The 17,597-nt window shown below is 45.8% G+C and overlaps 1 protein-coding gene across 11 annotated transcripts in view; it reads left to right on the top strand.

Moving 5' to 3' along the window:
- LOC117957858 (BAH and coiled-coil domain-containing protein 1) overlaps positions 1-17,597 on the top strand; it is a 63,816-nt gene that overhangs the window by 33,449 nt on the left and 12,770 nt on the right. For 4 of the 11 annotated variants that reach the window (XM_034893937.1, XM_034893930.1, XM_034893929.1 and 1 more), the window contains 11 exons: positions 3,047-3,172; positions 3,385-5,799; positions 6,569-6,683; positions 6,840-7,057; positions 7,515-7,676; positions 8,887-9,152; positions 10,466-10,799; positions 11,618-12,556; positions 13,955-14,124; positions 14,228-14,364; positions 14,613-14,726. In XM_034893937.1, coding sequence (XP_034749828.1) covers positions 3,047-3,172; positions 3,385-5,799; positions 6,569-6,683; positions 6,840-7,057; positions 7,515-7,676; positions 8,887-9,152; positions 10,466-10,799; positions 11,618-12,556; positions 13,955-14,124; positions 14,228-14,364; positions 14,613-14,726 — 4,996 coding nt within the window. The remainder of the gene's footprint in view (positions 1-3,046; positions 3,173-3,384; positions 5,800-6,568; positions 6,684-6,839; positions 7,058-7,514; positions 7,677-8,886; positions 9,153-10,465; positions 10,800-11,617; positions 12,557-13,954; positions 14,125-14,227; positions 14,365-14,612; positions 14,727-17,597) is intronic. The other 7 variants (XM_034893932.1, XM_034893936.1, XM_034893933.1 and 4 more) reach the window with 5 other exon arrangements.

Here is a 17,597-nt window from a genome sequence, read left to right as displayed (position 1 = left end):
TTTATATATACAGTGTATATATAAAAATGGTTCAAATATATACCCTGAAAACCCCCCTTCAGAAATGTGGACAAAAAACAAAACAACTACAGGCTTCCAACAGGCCTGAGGCCAGCTGGCTGCAATCCAAATTGCTTCTTACATTTTGCCAAAAACAATCGCAGTCTAATATCTCTGTCAACACATATAGACACACACACATACATATAGGCACACACATATAGACACGCACACACACACACCTGTCTAATCCACTTCTGTTTGATGCGCCTTTTCAAGCCTATCTTCACTTGTCCATCTTTCCTTCGGTGAGCAGTTCTCTCTCGTGCCAGCCTGCATCCCTTCCTTTCAATTAGTCAAACCTGAAGAGATCCACACCACGGTTACTGCCCCTCCTCCACTGAACCCCTCCTCCTCCCTTACTGTGTCTTAATGGTTCTGTCACTTTTTCTCAATTAGCGCACCTGACAGGCAGCTCAGCCTGCTCCTCCTCTCCTCTTGGTTTTCTTCTTCCATGCTCTCTCTGTCCTTCTATCTCTGACGTGTTACAACCATTTCCCCGTAAGCTATTATATGGGATGGTGTGGGGTTTTTTTTCTTCCTTTTTTTTAGAGCAGATATGAGAAGAGTGGATAGTAATGGTGAGAGGATAGTTCTGTGCATACGAAAAACGAAACACTCTGCCGTCTGCCTCTAATTCAGAAGGCTCAATTCTTAACTGCCTCTAGGTGCTGTTTTATATCCAGCCCCCTTCTTTGTCCTCCTTGTCGGCCTGCTTCTCTCAACCCACCGTGCTGTGTGAAATACCTTCATAACTTATTTGAATCCCTGCCTGGGATGCAGCTGTTTGTTCTGCCTTTCGCCCCTGCTCCTGCTCCGCCTTTGTAAAGGAGGGCATGCCCTGTGAACCCCCCTCTGTCATTCACTTGCCGATGCTGACTTGTTGATGTACGTCTGTGAGAGTGTGTGGTGGGAAAGAGAGCAAGACTGCTGTTCAGTCAGCAGACTGCACTAAGACCCTGCTCACGTTGCATGCAGCAGCAGCAGCAGCTTCCCTTGTCCTGGCCAGATTAATGGCTGAATGAGCTCTGCCGTGCCCAGCAGTCCCCCTCTTGCCGCCCCACTGGAGGGCATGCTGAAACTGAGCGGGCTGGCATTATCGGGCACAGCCAGACCACGCTGTGAAAAGGGATTACGGCGTCAATCGTCACGCTCACAAACAACATGCTGCCGCAGAAAAAAAATCCCCTCTCACAGCTTGGATAAAGACTGCCAAACAGCTCTCTGCTTTTCTTTCCCCAAAATCAGAGATAAACGTCTTGCTGAAACAAAGGACAGCCCCCCCCCCACCTCCCACTGTACATGAATTGACATATAAGTTTGCCTATTAATCATGATGGCAAAGAAATAGACAAAGGGAGATAGATAAATAGGTAAAAGAGGGAAAAAGTGAGGGTATGTAAGTATGTAATTATAACCCCATTGCCCTCCTAAGAAAGTAGCACCTCCTGTGTTACTGCGGGACCGTTTGCCGTCTCTATGTATTTCATTGAGATGGGAGCACGTGGAGGCCGTTCTGAGACGAGGTCATTAAGCCCACCACAACACTCCTCCCTCCTTAGGGCCGGCTCACAGCTCCGGTCCCATTGTTCCACCGGCAGAAAGTAAGACATTCAAGACTCGGAGCTCCTGTTAAAACCACGGCACTGCACACATTTACTTATTGTGTGTGTGTTTGTGTGTGTGTGTGTGTGTGTGTGTGTGTGTGTGTGTGTGTGTGTGTGTGCGCGCACACAACCAAATGAACTGCTTCTGCACACTCTGGGATCAGGTCGCATGCTTGCCAACACAAATACATCTGTCTTTCATTTAGCCTTGTTTTTCTCTCTTTATCCCACTCCTCCTTACTTCATTCAGCCTGCGAGCTGTGTTTGAAAGTGAAGATGAAGAGGGAAGCAGGTGCAAAGCAGAGAAAAGTAGACATGAAACACTTGAACTTCTCTAGATGACTCAGAGGTCACTGAAATGGCTGAATGGGGTGCCACAGGACAGTAGACGTGCTGTCTGAAAGGAAGCACCAGCACAAATTAACATTGATGGTCTCTTCTTTTTTCGTCTTTTTCTTCCTTCTCATTTTTTTCTCTCCTTATGAATTTCTCTGTAGCCTGTACATAGAATGGAGTTGATGGGGAGGAAACAGGTTTAATCATGGTTGTATCACATTATCTTATATACTCAGTAGAGAATATTCACTGTGGTTATGGAGCGTTGTTGTCTGCAAAAATATGCCTTTTATTGTTTTAGTTTTTCAGTTACAATACTTTGATTTTATTGTTAGATCTATTTCTTGCAATCTTGTGAAAGAATTGATTATACTGAACTAGATAGGATTATTCAATTAACAATGATTTGTTTTGATATACAGTATTAGTTACCGTATTGCAGTGGAAATGGGTTTTCATGGTTATTTGTACTAATATTGCGATGGGCTTTCATCTTAATCCATGTTTTCTCTGTCCTCCACCTTCAAAGCCCATTGTGTTTTTGAATGTCCCATTGAAAAATGAGTTCTGTGTTTGGTTGTGGTGTAAATGTCCTCCAGATGGGCTTGATGTAATAAGCCCAGGTGTGTTGGCTTACAGGCCCAACATCCAAATGACCTTTTACCCCTAATGTAGATCAGTAAAGGTCAGCCACCTAGCTTTTTCTTCATTGTACACAAAACCTTCAAATCCATCCTTATCACTCCATTCAGATGGATAGTGGTGTCACTGCCAGCTCTGAGAGAGAGATAAAGAAAGAGCCATATGTTTCTAAGACAAATTTCATACATTACAGCAATCCTCAAGCTTGTCTTGTATTGTTTGCATTCTAAACTCAAACAGGAAAGGCAAACATGACAGGCAGAGCCAGTACTTATTTGCGTATGAACACCACCAGCTGCATTGGACCTGAAGGATTATGCTGGGTTAGTCTGGATAACTGCATCTGGGAGGTTATTGTCCTGTCTTATCAATTCTCTCCCTCTTGATGCTATCCCTCTCAGCAGCTCCAGGCTATCCTCGATTCTCAGGGAGTCTGGCCCACACTTTTCTTCCCATGAGCCACTTGGATCACCATGCCAACAGTGGAGTTCTCTACGGGCAGCACCGTTTCTATGACACACAAAAAGGTGAGGCATGCAATGATTAAAATTTAATCAGACAGAAATAAGACATTTAAATCCAATTTATACAACGTAGTACGGTGTAATTTGATGTGGGATATTGATATAAGGATGCCGAGGGACACTATCATGGGAGCTGAATAATCAAATTTTGTCTTTGCCTTTTCTTTATTTGACTAATATATGTGTCTTAACTTGCCTGCCTTCTTTCTTCACAGAAAACTTCTATCTTCGAGGTCTCCCATCCCAGCCCCCTCTCATCTCAGCCAATCACACTCTGCCACCGATGTCCAGGGCAGGTTCAGGACACTCTCAGGGGTCCTGCAGCAGAGACAGAGATCCAGGGGTAGGGACGGGTCTACATAAGGGTATCAAAGAAGGGTCTGTGGAGAGAGGAGTTGTACCTGTAAAGGATAAGGAGAGGTCCAGTAGCAAACAGGAGGCAAAAGAGAGACAGCAGCAACAGCACCACAGCCACCAGCCACCCCAGCCCACACACCACCACCATTCCCACTCCCATCAGCAGCACCCACACTATCCCCAGCATCCACTACCCCTAGAGGAGGTCAACAGTCGAGCCCTAGAGAGGCACAAGGCATCCCTCACAATGGAGTACAGCAAAGAACACCCTCAGAGTATGGGCAAGCCCCTCAGTGCCTGCTTGCACAATGGCAAGATGCAAAACGGAGATGGAGGAACTGGAGCAGGGACTAAGGCCTCCATGTCCAGCTTTGGGGGGGAGGGCACAGCCCTTGGAGCTATGGGGGGTGGGGGGAGTAGCCAGGGCAGACATATGGGGTCCAGCAGCAGTAGTCGCTGCACCAAGGAGGGGGTAAGTGGAGAGATGAGGATCAGTGAACAACCATCAGACTGTCTGGAAAGGGGTCAGGCACCACTCCACCATTCTCTGTCATATGCTGTACCCCCACCCTTGCACATGGGTCCTGCTGCTGGAGGGGCACACCCCCATTCACATCCCCATGCTCACCCGCATACACATCCTCACCCAGGGGGCTTCCATTGCCTTCAGCTTCATCCCAGCCATCCACACCACCCACATCATTCCCACCATACACACCACCACCCAGACTTTTTCTGCCCACCCCCTCCTGGTCCTCTAGCCAACCCTGCCTCACATGAGAGGGGGCCAGCCAATGTGGGGCGAGAACCTAAAGTCACAGGGCCTACATTTGTGCCATCTGTGGCAGGCCTGGGGGAGAAATTCCAGCTTGGTAACCCTGACTGCCATGGTGTGAGCAGTGGAGGGGGAGGGGGCAATGCCAAGGATAAGGTAATAGAAAAGAATGGAGGCAGTGGGCACCATAGTAGTTGGCACAGAAAACAACAACAACAGCAGCAGCAACAACAGCAGCAACAACAGCAGCAACAGCAGCAGCAGCAACAACAGCAACAACAACAACAACAACAGCAACAGCAACAGCACCCATACAGAAAAACAGAGAAAGCCCCAGATTGGATGCAGTCCCACCACCAACACCTGCAGCCCTCACAGCTTCCTCCACTTTCCCAACTACAACAGCCCCCGCATCCCCAACAGCAACACCAGGTTGTACGATCACGCAGTGCTGAGTGTATCAACAGTGGTGTGGACATGGATGTGTTCAGGCCCTTGCTTTCCCAGGGGCCCAAAGCTGGAAACTCTGTCCCTCATTCTGTCAACACCTCTCCTTACAGAGACTGTTCACATCCAAGACCCCAGCCTAACTCCTCCCCACTTGGAAATAAAAGCATGGGTCAACATAGTGGGGCTGGAGCAGCCCACGGCCCTGGTCGTGGAGGTAGCTGCTCCTTACAGAGAGATGGGCAAAAGGTAGCCAGGATACGCCACCAGCAGCATGGCCGACCTGGCCCTGATGCTCCTTCTCCTGCTGAGTTGAACCCGGGGACTAGTCAGGAGCTAAAAAGAAAGATGGACATTTCTCCTTATGGTTACAGCAACAGCAATGGGCAGCACCACCACCAGCAGCCCCAAGTGCCACCCTGGACCATGAGGCCTCCCCACCACATGTCACAACCCGAGGAGGAGCAAAGGAAGTCCTACATGGAGTTAGGGAGCACTGGTGGGCAACACTCGCAGCAACAGCAGCAACAGCAGCAACAACAACAACAACAGCAACAACAACAACAACAACAACAGCAGCAGCAGCCGGGAATGAGCCTGCCTCCTCCACAGCCTCCCCCAGCCCCTTCCCTTAGTCAGCAACAGCAGCAGCCACAGCAGCAACCTGAGCCCCAGGGCCCATCTCAGGGGGAGAGCAGTGCCATGAAAAGCTTACTGAAGTACAGCAACCAGCAACAGCCACTGCTCCTCTCCCAGAAAAGCCCCTTTGGGGGTCTAGGAAGCCTCAAATCAGGTCCTGCCGGGGGGAGCTGTGCCATGCAGGGCAACAAACAGACTTTACCTTCCAGAAAGGGCCCCGGCAATGACAGTGAACGCCCTGATTTCAGTGGGCGTGGCCGAGAAATGGGGGACACTGGTCATGGGGAAAGTGAGGTGCGACAGCCACCAGTGGGAATAGCAGTGGCTGTGGCCAGACAGAGGGAGCCACCTTGTCGTTCAGCAGACAGTCATCCCAGCAGCCGACAGGGCAGGGTACATCCCTCGGTGAAAGGTAAGCAGTCTAGGTCACCTCCTCATGAACAGAGGTGGGGGGGAACAGAGACTTTTTTTTTTCCATATCTGTGACCTGTTGATGAATTAGATGTGAAAACAAAAACAACGACTATAAGCTTCAAGACTGTCCCTGGGCACTGTTTATAATGAGACAAACTTTCATTTTTGGTAAATACATTAAAAGGTGTTGTTGTTGTATGGTATGTACGGTACCAGTCAAGTCCAAACTTTAAACTGGCATTGTAATTCAGAGTATGGTTGAATTGGAAAAGTAATAAGCAGCATCAGTGCGTCCTTTGGGAGTAAGACTGGATATCCGTACTTAATAGCTTTTAAGATATTGACCAATATAACCCAGTACCAAGTAGAAACTTCTCCAGTCAAACAATACCTGCATTTGATCCTTTTCTTACCCAGATCTAGACAAGAATTACTATTTGTAAGGTTTCTTTACTTTAATGGGACATGTGATGACCTACTACCGCAGCAGCTACAACCCAAACAATCTGTAGTTAGGTGAAATTAAGCACAGTGTAGTTGACAGAGACTTTAGTTCAGCATGCCCAGATGCTTCCATTCATATGATGGGTATTCCATGAAAAAAAGGGATGGAATGGGACACACTTTAAAGGTACTGGTATTTGTACTGGTAACGGTACCCAGCCCTACTTGTGGGTCATTGTAAATGTTTCAAGACATTGGGAAAGACTTGAGAACAGGTCCTCACCAGGTAAGAGCTAATTGTTAAGCTAATGTTTGTCTCGCAGGTCCCACCCGCTCTATGTATCCTTCAGATCCCACCACCGAAGAGGAGAGGAAGAGGATGAGTGGGGAACAGATAGGTTTGACTTGCTTGGACAGAGAGAGGGATGCATATATCAGGTAAGCAAGCAAAGTAAATGTTCAATACGTGTTAGATAATAATAATAATAATATTAATAATAATAATAATAATAATAATAATAACAATAATAATTGTTAGAAACCTCCAGTGGTCTGCATATGCATTTTCTTATGTTTGTATCATCCTTATGACAGGGATAATAAGGAAAGGGTGGAGTTTTCAAGAATCCATCCCTCCAACAGCTGTCACCCCTCCAACAGCTGTCATGGAGACCTCACCTCTCATCTCATGGTCCCAGGCGGGACTTCCCTCCAGTCTGGCCAATTAGGAGATCCTGCTGCACATTCTGCCCACCATCATTGGATGCCAAGAACTGGAAGCCCGTCCCTTTGGATAACAGGACACTCTTATGGTGAGAGAATATTATTTTTTGGGAAATTGGAGATTGTACGTACACATTCCAACTGTGGGACTTTGTACAGTGTTACAGATCATGTAAACAAAGGCAGTACAGTTCTGCTTGTCTATATATGGAATAGGTAAAAACCCTAGGCATTTCTATGCTCCATTGATTTACAAGTCATTTATGCTTTTATATATTCTTGCTCCGCAGCAAATACTGAGTTTTCTTAAGTGCCTACACAACTCTGTGTCATCTCAAATGTGTGCATAATTCAGCTGTCATGATTTTATCTTATGCTAAAGACAACATGTAATTTCAACTTTCAGCATCTTTTCATTGGTTTCCAGTCAGGTTTAGAATTGATTTAATAATTTAGTGATTATGATTGATAGTTGTATATTTGTAGCAGTGTTTTACATTGTATGTGATGGGTATATAAATCTAAATGGGCATCCTTTCTATAAAGCAGGTATAGGTCATTCAGCCCTGCACCAGAATCTGCCCCCAGGTTTCTCTGCAGCCATGCCAGGCCCTTTGCAGCCAGTCCTGCCTTTGCCTCAGGACCCCTCTGCCCAGCTGGTGGTCCTGCCCACTGAGCCTACTGCCCATCCTGCAACCCATCATCTGGGTATGCCATAACATTGCTTTGTCCTCTGTAAAGTCAAGTGTATTCATAAAGCACTTTCTTCACAGGATCACTTCCTGTAAAGACTGCTGATGAACTTCCCTTTAATGGGCTCATTCACAGACATGCACCACAATTCAAACATTTTCTGCACACAACCTGCTGCAGCAAAAATGCTCTCATCATCACAGCACAGAAAGTGTGTGAGAGTCAGGGAAAAGATCACTTCTCAAAACTCATTGTAGACACATATTCAGTGAGCAGGCTGTGACACTTAATTAGCTCACAATCCTTGACGGTATGTTTCCTTCTGTGCTCCACAGGAGATTCATCCGTGAAGGGAAATGCTTCCACAAAAGCTTTCCCACAGGAAAGATCCAAGTTTATGTCTCTGAGCAATGAGTTTTGGGGTTATCTAGGAGAAAGTTTGTGCAGGGGCGGTTCAAGGGCAAAGGGTGAGAGAATGTAAAATATTAAGTTTTTGAGGTTCCTACATTGTAGGCCCACTCCTTCCCAAGTGGGACTTCTGTCATAGCACATCACCCACACCAAGTTGCACAGATCCTTAAAGCCACATGAAAAAGGTTGTCCACCAACAAAAATGAAACCAACCTTCCAGCTGGGCTCCTTTGCAGACCCTTTTCTGCAATATGGCTGGGCAGGTGGGACTTTTTTGGCAGAAAGTCCACGCTGAATGCTCCAGCGAGACAAACTCGCATTCCCTGCTCAGTATTTTGACCTCCAACCAACCTACAGCCATCCTCATCTGTTCACATTTCATCATTGTTATAACTTTTTCCAGCATTCCAGCTGATTCTCAAGGCAGTTCTTATGAGACAGCTTTCTGTTCAGAGCGCTGGAGAGTGTGGGATTCTTGGTGCCTGGGGAGATGATGTTTTGTGAAGTCAAAAATCTTTTTTTTCTATAGACATTTGTCTTTTTCGTTGCTATAAAATGTGAATACAATGATTTTGAAATGATCCATAATGGTTTCACTGTTTTGAAATGGATGTGTAGGAGGTAGATAATGACAGGATAAGGATATGCATAACACAATGTTGTGGTCTAGTGTATGCATAGTGTTAATGAGAATGAATCCGAAGGAAAAGGTTGCTAAAATGTGTGTGTGTGTGTGTGTGTGTGTGTGTGCATGCATCTCTTTTTGTTCTAAGGTAGCCCACTCAGTCACATACCTCCTCCTTTTTCTCATTAGATGTGATGGAGCAGCCAGGGCTGTGGCCCCCTGTGTATGGCGCCCGGGGCCCACCCTCCCACATACAGCATCCTGCTGTGTACTCCCGATCCCAGTTTCTACGGCAACAGGAGCTGTATGCTTTCCAGCAACACCAACAGCTCCAGCATCAGCATCAGCACCAGAGCCACCAGTCGCAGCAACCACAACCACAGTCTCAAACCCAGCAGCAGCACAGGGCTGCACATGGCATGGACATGCAACATCATGCTACTCACAATTCACAGGTGATTTACAAGTGAAAATAGGCAAGAAGCATTAACATTTAAATCATATCTATCTATCTATCGATCTATCCATCTATCCATATATCTATCTATCTATCTATGCAAATTCCTTGTTAGTGTTACCTACTTGGCAATACATCCTTTTTTAAATCTGATTTTGACATAAAAAGAGAACAAGACTTAAGCAGAGTGAGTGAGTCACAAGTCAGCTTTTCTCTACTATTTACTCTACTTTTAATTTCTTTAAAAAATGTTGGGATATGCTGACTTTCTCACAAGGATGGAGAAAATCATTGAATAAAGGCTGCTGAGCATGTAACTTTTCAATGTCTCGGATGCAAGGAATTAGTTATTACATTGCTAATATAGAAATCCACATTCTTTGACTCTTCCAGATTTGTAGGGCCCTTTATTAAAGGAGAATTCCGGTTTCAAACAGTTTCAACAGTCTGTGTTGTTTGTCAATTGGTAGTGCTGTCAGTAGAGAGAAAATCAAAAACAGTCGGTGCTGCCTACTCCCTGTTATCCTCCTGCTAGCGTTAGCACCCAACATGCTTTAACAGGGCAAGTTTTAAATGTGTTTTTAGCCTCTAAACATGTTTAAAATGTCAATAAACGTGCCTACCCATGTGAAGTGATTCCTTCAGAGTGAAGACAGTGAATCTGACTGCTGTAGATGTGAAAGAAATGCATGAAAGTTGTGCTAATTCAGTTGTGTTCCTGTGTTGATACTGCAAGGAGTGCTTCAGGACCAACTACAAACTACAAAACCGGAAAGAGGTACAAATATATTTTCAAAAATAGGCATATGCTTATTATTTTACAAGTAAGTGCTATAGTACAACTAGCAGGAGACAAGTTATAATTGAGGTAAGTTTGGTGACACTACCTTATTTAACCATTAAATAGATAGCCTACATATTTTTGTTTTATCTCTTTTCTGTGTTTGTAGATGGTCCCTAAATTCTCTAACTGCCGTGTCAACACCGGAACTAAATGCAGCTGAATTAGCAGAACTTTCATGCATTTCTGTCCACTTGTGTTCACTCAGAAGGAATCACCTCACATGGCTAGGCACTTTTAATGACATTTTGAACATGTTAAGAGGCTTAAAACAGGTTTAAAACTTGCCTTGTTTAAGCCTTTTGAGTGCTAACTCTAGCAGGAGGATAACTCGGTGTGGGCAGCACAGATCGTTTTAGTTTTTTTCTTGATACTGACAGCACACCAAACTTATAAAAAGAGCTATTTGTTGGAATCAACCGAAATTCTTCTTTAACTGTAGAAATGAAGACAACTTTATTTTGCCACAGATGCAGAAGAGGCCGGTTGAATTAGAGGAACTCATTTCGGAACCCAGAACGTCTAAACCTGCCAAGCCCTACTCTTACAACCCACCTCAGAGGAACACTTCTCCCCCTGGGGCCTGTGCCGCTCACTTGTCCCCTTGCTGCCAGTCTCCGTCACTACGACCACATCCAAAAAGCACTCCTTCTACACCCTGCCCTGCACCCAGCCCTGCCGCAGCAGCCCCTCACTCACCTGCCATCAGCCCTGCCCCACCTCAGATGCCCAAGGGAGCCGAATCCCAGGACAAGCGAGGAGAGGGACAGCCCCCACAAGATTACCCACAGTCTCTGGAGCCCGGTAAGCACACGCAGAAGTATCTCTACAAAACAAACAAAGCAAACATGAATATTTAAATTTCCTTAAAGTTTTCCAAAGTCAAAGAACATGCTGTTTATAATTAGTTTAAGATGCCACTAGTTATATTGTTAAGCCAAATACCTCTGACACAGCAAAAGAAAAAAAGGACAGTGGATTCTCTGAGATAGTATCATCTTGTACATTATATACAGTGGTAATTGGAATAGCCACTGTTGTAAAAGATCCTTTTTTTCTACTGGTGTTGTGGTAGTGTGTGTGGGTGGCTCTGTAGGCGAGCCACTGATTGACTGATCAGCTCAAAGCTGCAGAAAATGGCTGCTGGCTGAGCTTCCACTACAGTTACCTTGGTAAGAACTGAGAAAAACCTCAATAGCAGCACTCACCTGTCCTCCACCCCCACAGGCCCTGCACTCTCTTCATCATCATTAATGTCTGGCTAACAGCCGCCGCACACCAAAGGAATTGTGTCAGGTGCTCTGATAAACCAAAGCCTGGCTCACTTCAAATAACACACTCACACACAGTTGCATTTGGCCCTCTACCCTTCCTACAGCTGGGGGGGTCAAGGCAGGGTGCATTTCCTTTTCCTGTTTTTCATCCCTTGTGACCTCAAGGGTAGCAGTGTGGAAGGACTTGATAAAATAAACATGAACTGGTGCTTTCTGTTGTATTTACACCAGAATACCACTTACAAAATAATGATGATATGGGATGTTTTTGTGGGAGGTTTTATCAGAATTGTTTAGCCAATATTCACAATTGATGATTTTAATATCTATATTTTTCTCTCTCTATAGACTTGCCTCCGGGATACACCTACCCTGCAATTGCCATGAGCTACAAGAGTGGGCCCTCCCCCCAGGATGTTCGACTGGCAGAGCCAGCCGACCTGGAAGCAGTCCAAGTGGAGCCTGCAGAGCATGCTCCCCAGTCTTTCTCCAGCCTGGGGGAGGAGCTAGACTGTCAAGTGGTGGTCAGGTCCCTCCCAGAGCCAATCCAACCCGAGGAAGTGGAGCAGAAAGAAGAGGAAAGAGTGGTTCTGGAACCGAGGGAGGAGGTGGAGGTAGCAGCGGTGACAGCAGCCAACTATGTGCCTGGAGAGAGGGAGGTGGAGGAGCAGGGGCCTGCTGAGGAAGAGGTGCTGGTTTGCCCCCTTGCCAAGAGCCCAGTGTGTGAGGCTGCTTCCTATCCAGTCCCCCTTTCAACAGAAGAGCCTGAAAGGCCAGAAGCTGTCATCACCTTAGAAGAGGAAGAGGATGATGAGGCGGTGGGGGAGGAGGGCCAGGTGGAGCAAGCTCAAAAGGCCAGCATTCCTGGAGAGCATGAGCCAGAGCTGCCCACCATCATCGAGCTTGACCCTGCATCTCCTGAGCCTCAGCCCTCGGCCCTTGACGGAGCAGAGAACAGGGAGCAGCAGCAGAAGAATGAGATGACTCCCGATGACGCCTCAGTGGATTTTGTGTGTCTTTCCCCTGCCTCAGCTTCAGCTTCGGCCCCTAGCCAAAACCAAGCAACTGTTGCTGTGCCCCAAAAACCTCTTGTGCCCTGCTACTGGAGTCTGGAGCTGCTGATTGCTGCTGCCTTCTGCACAGATGTACCTCCATTTCCCTTGTTCCCTCTTAGCACCCCATCAGTTGCCCCGTCGCAGCCTAACCCCCACCAGGGTATGGAGCTTCTGAGTGAGCTGGCAGATCTGGAGCTGCAACAGCAAAAGCGCACCTGTGGGAAAAGCCAAGGTGAGAGACAATGGGTCCTCGATTACTCATACACATACTCACATCAGCAGAATGCACTTCTCTCTTGTAGTATACCCTCCTTCTCCTCTGCGTCCGCTGAGACAAACTCACACTCCCCCCTCAGGCCTAGCCTCCATCGCTCTATGTTCCCTCCCAGATACTCCTCTCTTCCTGCTGGTCTCAACAGCCTCTGGTGGTTTCTAACATGTCCCCAGAGACGCTTTCTGCATGCCTACTTACTGTTTCTCTTCTTTGGTGTCTTAAAGGCACTTTTATTTTCTAAAAGGCTGTTCTAACGATGCAGAGGCCTCAGGAGAGGGAGAAGAAGCAGGAAGACAGGGGTGAACTACTAGTGAGGGGTGTACCCCTCCTTTTCTCAATCCCTCTCTTTACGTTCCAGCTTTCCTTAGGGAGCTGTCTCTCTGTCTCTCCATCCCGCTGCTGTTTGATCCACACGTGGGCACAAACACTCACGTAATTCCAAATAAACACACTTTAACAAAAAGGGAAAGAGACACACCAATTGGCGTCCCTCATTTTCTCCCACACACAACAACACGTTCCTGAAAGTTAGTGTGTAATCACAAAAGCAGTCGATGTTTTCAGCACCCTGGAGCATTGCCTGGCTAATTAGACCCCATTGTTTCAAAGTGCCTTTAAAAGCTTCCTTTTTTTTAAAAGCGCCATGTGTTTTTTTTTATTCATGTAAAAGGATGTTTTTTGTTTACCACAGCATCCTAATGCATTTAATCACTCCCAAAAGATGGTTCTATAAAAAGGATATCATCAACTCATTCTAGATTCAGTGATGTTGTCTTTCTGATGCGTTACTGTTGACAGCTCAAGGAAATGGCACATGTTGAGTCACAACAATAGTCTTCACCAAAGCAAGTACTAAAAGAAGTGAGAAAAATCCGTATTTTTACTTAATTTTTAATTTTATTTATTTGTACTTCTAAAGAAGATGGCATTACTTGTTAACAAAAGTTCAGGTTTCTTCCCTGTGACTAGACTGCAACCTCTGATATTCAGCCTTTAGCTCAGTCCATTGATGGCAGTTAGTCCAGACAGTGACACAGGCAGATAGGGCCATATAGGAAGAGTTTGGCCCAGATGGCCACTGACATATCATTATCTGGTGAGTCCACATTGATATGAACGCTGAAATGATATGCTGCTGCTTCGATGCGCCCAATTTCCCTCAATGTCTTTCTGACCATTCATTCACTACATCACAATTGATGGTGAATGTGCACATGTGACACTCACATGCATTAAATATGTCTGGGTCATTTTGACAGATTTGAATAAAACTAGCTTAGTTCAATTGTAGTGTCTTTAAATCAAGCATGCATGGACACAATATCAACCAAACGTTTCTTTTGTTCCCGTAAACAGAAGAGGAGTTGCTGATGTTTGACCTCCAGAGCCTTGCTACCCTGGCAACAGCCCGTGCACTGGAGATGGGCTCAGATGAAGGCAGCAGCATGGATTCGGGGCGAGACTTCCCAGCCAGCAGGATCCTCAATTTACGTAGGAAATGCAGCTGGACACCTCGCAATGAACCAGTAAGACTGCAACAAAACAATGTTCCTATAGGTTTGCAATGTTTTTATTTAAATAAATGAATAGATAATGTTAAAAATAACCTCTAATTGATGTGTACCTCAGGTGTGCCCAGCCAAAGGTAGCATGGAAACAATGGATGGTCCTGAGCTTGCAATGCGCGTAAAGTTGGCGGAGCTACAACGTTGCTACAAAGAGAAGCAAAAGGAGCTGGTCAAACTTCAGAGGAAGCACGAGCATCAGTGAGTGTGACCTTATCCTTCTTTCCCTTAAGCTCATCTCTACCTTTTGCATTCAGAGATTTCAAAAGTAATACAATTAAACACAATTGCTTCTAATTTCTAAGAGGATTCCTTTCTACACTTTTTGATGCTATGACCTTTTCATTTTAAATAGCTGTATAATCTCGGACTCTCTCTCTCTCTTTCTCTTTCTCTCTGTTCTCACTCTCTCTCACTGCTTGTCTGTTTATGTCTGCATGTGCAAGCAGGAAGGAGGAAACACCTCGCAGCCCAGCGCGACGCGGACCGGGGCGGCCAAGGAAGCGGAAACCCACCCTCACCACAGGGCCGGTGTCCTCATCTGAGGGCCAAAGAAAAGTCAAGTGAGTATCACTCAGCCATCTACGCTGGCTGGATGTGGTCCAATCTTGCCCGATAAGCCCCTTTGTGTCACTGGCATACAGGAACTGTCTCTCATTGGCATGCCTGTAAATGGGAGAACACACAGCTGAACCATCTTTCTAATCAAATAACAGTGGCATATAATATTTCTGTATACTTGATATGTGGACTACACATACCTAAAAAACTGCTCACAGGTCTCATAAAGATTTAACCCACCTCAGGATGGGTGCGTGTAAGGGGGAGTGGGGTGTGTGGTGTCGATGACAGGCAGAGGATGTAATTAGAGTACCATGAATTCTCCTGTAATTTGTCCCACCAGCCGGAATGTGACACATCACTGCCATTACAGCCAACACTGGGTCACCAGGGGTTCAAAGGATAACATGAGGGTCAGACAGTTGAGATAAGAGATAAGCTGACATTTAGACCTATGTGTGTATGAGGATAAAAAACAATTAGTGGAATACAGTAAGCAGAGCATCGGAATAGCAATAAGGAGAAAGACAGATAATAGAAGATACAGATTGGGGGATATTCAAGGAACAAGGACGCTACTTTATTTCAAAATGTGTTTATTTTTTATTTTAAACTTTTGTCAAATCGGATGCAGTGCTGTTTGGTGGAGGTGGAGGAACTGATAAACCAAAAGGCTCTAGTGGATAAAGGTTTCCTATCAGGCTTCAATTAGCCTTGTCATCCGGGTTTGGAAAGGCTCAGAGCAATACAGTAAATACCATATTAACTTTAAGATTGCTCTTCTCTCTTCAAATCCTTCCCTAATCACAACCCTCCATACCTCTCTGAACTCCTTCAGACCTACACTCCATCCCGAACCCTCCTTCAGCCATTCTGCTCCTCGCAGTTGGAACTCCCTCCCGCTATCCATCCGTACCATAGTCTCCACCCACCTTTAAGACCTCCCTCAAAACCCACCTTTTCCAAAATGCCTACCCCACATGACTCCACTCTCCATCAAAATATTGCATAGATTGCTTTCTTTTCATTTTCTATCTCAATCTTTTAAATGTGTTTGTTTTAATTTAATTATATCTGCCTTTTTAACTGTATTTTTGATTGTTTTAACTGTAAGGTGTCCTTGGGTGCTGTGAAAGGCACCCATAAATAAAATGTATTACTATTATTAATATTATTATAAATGTCACGTTGCACTTTCCCTCTCACTCTCTCCCTCTCTCTCCATCTACTCTTCTCCCTCCTTTTCTCACTGTGGTTTCTGGGCAATGGTCCACAGTATTCCCAGCTGCCCCTCTGCAGTGTCACCTCCACTCTCCTTCCACCAATGTACCCATGCCCCTTCGCCAGGCCAGCACTGGTCGCAGTGGGGATGGTGATGCTGGGTGACAATGACACCCACATGTAAGGGTGACGGGCCGAGGCCCTGCAGCAAAGTGCTGTAGAAGGGAGGGTGCAGCCTGACATGGGGGCGATGGGGTGTTCTGCAGGCCTCAGTACACTCAACTGTCTTTTCATTGGGTTGAAATTTGAGCCACAGCTCATGTATTTTTCTTTAAGGCAGACAGGGTGTACTCCCCTTTGTTTCTGTCGTGTGTGACACATCTGAACAGGAACAGGCAGATTGGGAAATGATTAGCCACATGTTGTGTTACATGGCAGGGTTATGTAAAATCAAGTACTGCACCTGCCACTCAATGCCCACTACAACATGCCGACGCTTGGGTGCTATGATGCAGGGCAGTGGGTCAGTGGGTAACAACCCAGCCTTTTAGTGTCTCCTTCCTTCCCTTATTTAGAGTGTGTGTGTGTGTGGGGGGTATTCTCTAAGTGAGCAATAAATTCAAGCCTCCCTGCCTGCACATTCTATGCATCTGTGCAATTAGGTATGGATGCAGCAGTGTTCTCATGAGCATTTATATGCATGCATTGTTTGTTTTTGTGTGTGTCTCTGCTATTCCTGTGGGTAGAGCGCTGGGGTCTTTTATGGTGCTACTTTGGTTTGGGGGAAGGCTGGAGAGAACTACAGCTAGCAAGTAAACCCTGCTAATCAATTCTGTTAAATTAGTCACTGTACGCTCAGCCCTACCAGCCCCCCACTGAGGGGAGGGGCTGTGTCATATTGTGTTTGTCAGCAGTGGAAGGCAAGCTGTGGTTGGATCTGCCTCACAGGGACAACTCACACTTCAATGCCACCTCTGTCACTCTCCTGTCAATCAGTCAGAGGGCAGACAGTCCCACGGCTCGACAATAGCCTGTATTCTACAGATGCACGCCATTGATACTCTCTTTATTATGAGATTCACACACAATTGGGATTACAAGAAGCATGCACACATTTGATTCCAAACAATCTGTAGTTACAGAATTGTATGTGGTACAATAAGCAAACAAATAACTAACAGGAAATGTCCAATGTGCTTCATTTATCGGTTTTACATTTATACCATGCTTACTCTGTAAATGTGACTGATTTCTAAGGTTGCATGCACACTCGGAGAGGGAAAGTTAATCTTTTGTTTGAGCATGGCCTGGCTCACGTCAGTGTGGTCTTTGGGCAGGCTTCCAGAGGGAAATTCAAGGGCATTTGGAGTGGTTGGACTGTGATGCTGCTCAGTGTGCCACAATAAAAAGGGATGTAGGATATTCACTGAAAACAATAGCGCTGCATACAAATGCAATGCTTTCCAACCATTCAGTGCATCTTTCAAAGCCATGCAGTGCTTCACAGACTGCACAGACACTCCCTAGATTAAGCATTACGGCTTCTAATGCCAAATTGCCCTCAAACAATCCCAGGATCCTTGTTAGATCCCAGTATTTCAAGTGTGTGGTTCAGACACTAGGCATGTCCTTTTTGTCATTCTGTTTCGTCA

The sequence above is a fragment of the Etheostoma cragini genome, chromosome 15, assembly GCF_013103735.1.
Source record: "Etheostoma cragini isolate CJK2018 chromosome 15, CSU_Ecrag_1.0, whole genome shotgun sequence".
Taxonomy (NCBI): domain Eukaryota; kingdom Metazoa; phylum Chordata; class Actinopteri; order Perciformes; family Percidae; genus Etheostoma; species Etheostoma cragini.
This window is presented reverse-complemented; position numbering and strand designations above follow the sequence as displayed.